Source organism: Gossypium hirsutum, chromosome A13, assembly GCF_007990345.1.
Source record: "Gossypium hirsutum isolate 1008001.06 chromosome A13, Gossypium_hirsutum_v2.1, whole genome shotgun sequence".
NCBI classification, from domain to species: Eukaryota; Viridiplantae; Streptophyta; class Magnoliopsida; order Malvales; family Malvaceae; genus Gossypium; species Gossypium hirsutum.
The window spans coordinates 32,927,157-32,934,109 of NC_053436.1; the positions used below are offsets into that span (position 1 = coordinate 32,927,157).

The 6,953-nt window shown below is 37.1% G+C and overlaps 2 protein-coding genes across 2 annotated transcripts; one reads left to right on the top strand and one right to left on the bottom strand.

The window, feature by feature from the left end:
- Positions 1–870: 870 nt before the first annotated feature.
- On the top strand, positions 871–3,466 carry LOC107893868 (probable WRKY transcription factor 4). Its single transcript, XM_016819009.2, is given in 6 exon segments — positions 871–1,587; positions 1,868–2,532; positions 2,625–2,783; positions 2,871–3,013; positions 3,016–3,089; positions 3,091–3,466. Coding segments are annotated over 6 exon segments (1,563 nt in total). The 5' UTR covers positions 871–1,128; the 3' UTR covers positions 3,154–3,466.
- A 162-nt stretch (positions 3,467–3,628) lies between these two features.
- LOC107893869 (uncharacterized) lies at positions 3,629–6,437 on the bottom strand. Its single transcript, XM_041084856.1, has 9 exons — positions 6,116–6,437; positions 5,680–6,037; positions 5,526–5,609; positions 5,284–5,416; positions 5,027–5,189; positions 4,783–4,911; positions 4,321–4,515; positions 4,114–4,236; positions 3,629–3,988 (listed from the first exon to the last, which is right to left on the bottom strand). The coding sequence occupies exons 2-9, from the start codon at positions 5,945–5,947 to the stop codon at positions 3,869–3,871; spliced, it is 1,215 nt and encodes a 404-aa protein (XP_040940790.1). The 5' UTR covers positions 5,948–6,037; positions 6,116–6,437; the 3' UTR covers positions 3,629–3,868.
- Positions 6,438–6,953: the final 516 nt, after the last annotated feature.

Below are 6,953 nucleotides of genomic sequence, written 5' to 3' on the forward strand. Positions count from 1 at the left end.
AATTAAATGTTCTTGTAACCTAATTGGTTTGGGTTCAAATCTTTGTATATTTTTATTGATTTATTTTTTTAAAAATGAACAAATTAAAATATTTTTAAATAGTATAACTTATTTTAATTATAGAAGTGGTTTCTATAATTTTCCTAATCAAGTTGGTGATTTGGTTGAGGGTAATATTAACTTAGTAAAACACTTAATAAATAATATATATAATTGATAGAACTAATAAAATGTACATAATAAAAATTAAAATGTAAAAAAAAAATATTAAAATAAAATTTGAGTTGAATGGTAAATTAATAATTTTTCTAATTTACTTTGCTTGAGTTCAAATTCTAATATATATTTTTATTAAAATTTTTAAATAAAAGAATTAAATTATCCTTAAATAATATAAAATTATTTTAATTATATAAGGTAAGACCAAGTTGATAGATAATATAGAATATATTTGAGTCGTAATTGCAGGACTCTAAAAGACTAACCCACTGACCAACTAACTTTTACGTTTTCCTTCTTTAGCTAAGCAAAAATGTGAGATCCACCATCCGCCACCAAACTAGTTTAGTATGCAAAAATATTTAAAAAGAAATTAGAAAATAATTTTTATTTGATTAACATCTGGAATTAAAATAAAAATGGAGTAAATTGAGCATAATGTGTGTTGCCCAAAATGATTCAAATTTAAATCAATGATAATCTAAAATTTTAAAACTGGAAATGATATAAAAATTTGAAATTACATCAAGATCCGCCCAAGTGTGAGACCTCTCACTATTACACCGTCATCTCAGTGGCGTAACCGTGGTTACAAAAGTCGTCGGGGACATAAAAGTAAATTTGTTTGGACAAATCGGCAATATCTGTTGGCGCTATTAGACATCTTACGAAAACACAGAAAAAAAAAAAAGAAAAGAAAAGAAGAAAAGACACGGTTCAAGTCCCGGAAGAAAGAAAGACAAGAGAACTGAAAATAAAAAAGAAGAAGAGCTTTTTCGTATTTGCGGCGTCGACTTTTTTGTTTCACTCACTTTTTTCTTGTTTCTTGTTTCAGATCCATACTCCCAAAAACTAATAAGCTAATTTCTTTCTTCTTTTTCTTCATTTTGGTTTTTGCTTGGAGTTATAATGGGTGAAAGCCAAGAGCAGAAGCCATCATCTCAGCCATCGAAAACGGTGGCGGTTTCACGGCCGACGATTACTCCCCCACCACGGCTTTGTACTGACGCCTTGTTCAACGGTGGGCTTGGCATGATGGGTTTTAGTCCAGGTCCCATGACGCTTGTTTCCAATTTATTTCCCGACTCCGACGAGTTAAAGTCCTTTTCTCAATTACTGGCCGGTGCCATGGCCTCGCCCGCTGCTGGGAAGATACCCAATTTTTCTCCTCTTACTACCACAGAAGGGCAGGGTGGTGTAACCGGTTCTGGCGGTGGAGGTGACGACACAGGGTTACGGTTTAGGCAGAATAAACCGGCCGGTTTGGTGATAGCGCAACCGCCGCCAATGTTTACGCTGGCGACTGGGTTGAGCCCGGCGAGCTTGTTGGAGTCTCCTGGGTTTAGCGTGTTTTCACCTATTGCCCAGGTAAATTTTCTAAGCTTAATTTGTTAAGAAATGAACAACTTTTTTTTTAAAAAAAATCATTAATTTACGATTTATTGTTGAAATTGATTGCTTTACCATTGTTTGGGACAATGAACAATTGTGTTAATTCCAATTAAGTGGGGAGTTAAAGGTTTTAGGATTTATTGTTTTTTTTTTATGCAATGTCGGATTTGGAATCTATTTTGCTTGCGTATTGAACTCGAAGCCTAGAAACCATGGCGGCATTCTTCTATAATGAACCAATTTCCTCAACCTACAGGGACCTTTCGGCATGACGCACCAGCAGGCACTAGCGCAGGTCACCGCGCAGGCTGCCCAAGCGCAATGTTCCTCAACAGCTGCTGCGTCTTTGGCACCGGTTTCAGCTTTTACTGCTGATATGACTACGAACCAGCAGATGCCGATATCTTTGCACAGCTCGACTGTTACTGTGAATGAGCCATCGGATGCATGCCAATCGGATCATAGATCCCAACCTGCTTCATTGATTGTCGATAAGCCTGCTGATGATGGGTATAACTGGCGAAAATACGGGCAGAAACAGGTAAAAGGGAGTGAGTTTCCGAGAAGTTATTATAAGTGCACTAGTCCAGGTTGTCCGGTGAAGAAGAAGGTTGAGAGATCAATAGATGGCCAAGTGACCGAAATCATCTACAAGGGGCAGCATAACCATCAACCTCCGCCGCCAAATAAGCGTGCCAAAGATACTGGAAGCTTAAATGGAAATCCGGGTAATCAGGGGAATTCCGAATCAGCTTCCCAACTTCAGAGTGGCAGCTCGAACATATTGATGTCCAAGAAGGACCAAGAATCTAGCCAAGCTACTGCTGAACATATTTCTGGCATGAGTGACAGTGAGGAAGCAGGTGAGAACGAAGTTGGTGTAGATGAAAAAGATGAAGACGAACCTGATCCCAAAAGACGGTGTGTAAAAAGTTATATATTCGTATTATGTGCTCTGTTGAACTAGCAATGGGATGCTCTATATTCAACGAAGTTTCTTTCTTTATATGCAGAAGTACAGAAATCAGGGTCTCAGAGCCAGCTTCTTCACATCGGACTGTTACGGAACCTAGAATTATTGTGCAGACAACAAGCGAAGTTGATCTCTTGGATGATGGCTATAGGTGGCGCAAGTACGGACAGAAAGTTGTCAAAGGCAATCCTTATCCAAGGTAATACCTCTATGTTGAATGCTTTTGCTATTAATGTCTATATATAAAATATCTTGAGCATTGCTGATGCACTTTTGGGTTCTGCAGAAGCTACTATAAATGTACAACCCTGGGATGCAATGTCCGTAAGCATGTTGAGAGAGCTGCGACAGATCCCAAAGCTGTTATAACAACTTACGAGGGAAAACATAATCACAACATACCAGCTGCCAAAACAAGCAGCCACAACACGTCAACAGTAATGCATCACAAGCAAGAATGCAGAATGCAGTGAATGAGAGGCATACTGTAAATAACAGAGCAGATTTTGGGAAACAATAATCGACAACCCGCAGCATGTTTACTGTTAAAAGAAGGGCAGAGAACATAACGCAACTACAGAAGGTAAAATCTGTTGCATTTTCTGAAGTTTCTATTCACACTCATGGCTGATGCTTTTAATGGAGGCCATGCACTAACTGATATGATATATGAAAGAAAAATAGAATCGTAAGAAAGAAGTCGATTTGGAATGAAATCAGTATCGGGATTGAATTCGGGGGCAATGCCTTTGTTTTTAGCTAGTTTAGTGGTCATATTGTGTATCAAATTTGCTGTCCCATGCATTCTTTTGTACATGGAAATACCCGATCAATGTTTGCTTGACATGATTGTTGGCTTATACCAATAATTTTTAGGTTTCAGATTTTAACACAATAGAGGGACTAATATCATAATTAAACAAAATAGATTACATTGAAAACAAAATTGGGAAAATCTCATAAGGATTCCCCATTGAATGAACAATCCTTGGATTCTACGGTAGTTGTGAGGATATAGAAATTACAGTGGCAGCCAAATCAGAATAAAAGAATGCAAAGAATAAAGATGTCTGTATATACGTTTTAGATGATGGTTAGAATTTACCAACAAATTTCATTTTTCCCCCTTGAATACAAAAAAAAAAAAAAAAGAAAATTTTTACATATTCTTTTATGAAAACAAAAAATTCTCTTTCATTTTCACAAAAAAGTAAATAAATAAAATTAAAAAAAATGCCTGCCTTATTGGATTTATAAGAAAGCAAGAAATCTGCCTGGTGTATGTCAAATTAAATCATCTTTGGAGGTTACAATGGTGGGAATTTGGCCGTGATTTACAAAATCAATCTTATTCAAGCGTAAACAGCACAATGCTTGCTCTGGTAGCTCCTCTGGTTTTTGTGCCTGCCATGAACCGTTACCAACAGGCAACCCAGTCAAGTTTTTGTATTTAAGTTAATAATCGATCAACTTAACCTGTTTTAACCGACCGGCTAACTTGATTTTAACTGAAAATTGCAAGAATTTACCTGAATGGTTAAACCCAGATTAATTATCCCATTCTCCATGCGGTCTATAAATGATTCAAGTCCTTTCCTAGATATGTAGCTAAAGCGGTGTATATCTATATCGATCTCAAAATAATTCTCGCCCTGGATCATATTAAAACAAGAATTCGGGGTGAGTGTTGAATATGGATATATTTATTTTAAAAAATAAGTTGTAACTTCAATTACCTGAAAGAAAGAGTGTTGAGGGCGCGAAAGCACTGGCTTATGGTTATAAGCTTGAATAAGTTTCTTTTCCGTAGCACCAATTTGCAGGTCTTCAGGGTTAACCAAGCCTGCCATAATTTTTAGTCTCTCTCTGAAAGGCACGCTGGACTCCTTGGCAAACCCTCTAACCTTTTCCATTTCATCGTCCACAAATTTCTGTAGCAAAAGTAAAAAAAAATATAAAAATTATGATAATGATTTTCATGGGAAGATTAATTAAAGGGTTAATTCTAATTTTAAATTCATCCCTGAACTTCAAAATATTCCATTGAATTATGGAGCTTGAGGATTCAATTAAAATGTTTTGAATTTGGGGCCGATTAAGAATTCAACTCGTAATTTTGGTAGAATTTATCCAAAGAAAAAAAAGGACACAAACATTGATTGTAAGGTTGTATAATTGGTGAGGGAGTGAATGAATACCTTGATGGTTTCCTGGAATTGAGGGGATATATCTTTATCAAAAGTATCCGAGACCTTAAAACACAAGACAAGGCTCAAACCTTCCCCATTGGCATCACCGATAAACACATTGGCAGGATAAGTTGGCACCTGCAACAACAAACCGCCAAATCAAGAGACATTGTTAAATTGTGTAAGATAATGCCCCCACCCTCCCCGCCAAAAAAAAAAAAAACATGCGATTCAAAGAGACAAAAACAAGAACCTGTATGTTAACAATCAAAAGAGCAGGCACTTTATCATGTGGTTTTACTTTTGGTAATTGAACTTGCTCAGCAATGTGGTTCATTTTAGTTGCGCAGATAAATAAATCAACCCCTATTGGTACATATGGGCTACAATCTGGTGCTGGGGACTTCTGTTTATCTCTGCAAAATCGTATCAAGTTTCAACATTCTGATGAGATAATGTATGAGAAAGCATTGCATTGACATTTGTGGTGGATAAACTAAAATGGCTTGCCTAAAGAAATTCAGTCCGCGAAGCTTGAAAACTGAAGGTGAAATCTCTGACCACGTTCCTGGTGTCGCCTTCTCTCCTGAACAAGGGATTTGAACTCCAGCTCGGGGACGGTAAACGTACCGCTCGGCTCCACCTGTTGGGTTTCATTGTTCAGGCCTTCAAAGTTTGTAACATTCATAAAATGTTTCATATCTACATAACATGATGCAGTTCCATCTGGGATGAGAAAGGAGTGAAATTACCTCCGTATACGCTATGGCAATCCTCGTCCGACTCGGACTCCATAATACTAACCGAATCGAACCATACTTCATCTTGGCATTTCCCTGCAACATAATATCATTGCTACTATTAAAATAACATATGTGCCAATGGGATGATGGGATAGGAGAGTACCATTGGAAGAAAGTTGACTGTGGTTATATTGTAGCTGTGTTACATGAAATGTTTTGTTAGACATCTCGGACCCGTTCTCGTAGTCTACGTGAACGTATTCACTAACGGTGATATCGGTCATGCTGGCATCGCTCATATTCCTACGTACTTCAGGTATGGGAGGGGGAATCTTTCCCGATATCTTTCCGTGACGCTTCCCGAAACTGAAGTGTCGTTTATGTGGTCTAGGTATTGCCATTTGACCGTATACCGAGGCGCAACCACCCATATTGCCGGGGATCTCTTTATCAAGGCTGCTACCGGTGCAAGAAGGACCAGGCTTAAAGCTGAAATGCTCCGAGGATCAGGCTTCATCAAACTGAAATCAAAACATACGTCTGATACATCCATACATGACAAAAATGTTAAAAAAAAAGAGAGGATAAAAGGTAAGAACCTGAGGAGAGAAAGGTTAAAATCCCGGCATGGACGAAGAACATAACAGTTTCTTCTTCACTTCGGAACTTTAAAACCCCTTCTCTCTCTGTGTGTGTCTCTGTTCCTCTCTCTGTCTCTCTTTCTCCCTGCTTATGTCTCTGTCTTTGGTCTCTGTGTTTTTTTTTTGGGGGGGGGGTAAATTGGGACCAGAGATAAGAAAAAAAAAAAACTCAAGAAATACTCGAGAAACAGAGAGTGGAAAGGAAGACAAATGGAGGAGATAAAATTGAAAGGATCTGAGACAGACCCTCCGTTATAAGCGGGTCCTTAATTTGCAAATGTCCCCTTTTTAAATCCCCCCCTCTTGTCCTGTTTCTGTTTTCTGCTTCTTTCATTCAATTACTGTCTGATTTCTTCTTTTACTATTTTTATTTTTAATTTTTTGTTTTCTCTCCCGAGATTTCGCGGGCTTTACCGCTTTTGTCTTAATCCTACGTGGCATTATCAATTATTATCCTAAAGAAAAGGAGCTAGTAATTATAATGATTTTTGGGTTAATTTTGTCAAACATCACAAATCATCACACATACTTTAAATCAGTCCCTAAACTTCAAATAGCTATAATTCAATTTTCAAAGCATCAATTTTGTATCAATTAGGTTCTTTTGCCAATCTAACCATCGATTTAAGCATTAAAATGTCAATTTAAGTCTAACGTAGAGTGTATTAAAATGTCAATTACCTACCACATGAATAACTTATATTTGACATCTTGAAAAAGCAAAATGTTAATAAAATTTGTGATGGTTTTTTTCTTTTCTTTTTTTAAATATGTCGGATTCAAATTATCCATTAAG

Coding starts and splice junctions, on each gene's coding strand:
- LOC107893869 (XM_041084856.1), bottom strand. CDS start 5,947: ATGGGTGGTTGCGCCTCGGTATACGGTCAAATGGCAATACCTAGACCA. Junction 4,237..4,320: donor CTCAACACTCTTTCTTTCAG/GTAATTGAAGTT, acceptor AATATGATCCAG/GGCGAGAATTATTTTGAGAT. Junction 3,989..4,113: donor ATCTGGGTTTAACCATTCAG/GTAAATTCTTGC, acceptor GGTTCATGGCAG/GCACAAAAACCAGAGGAGCT.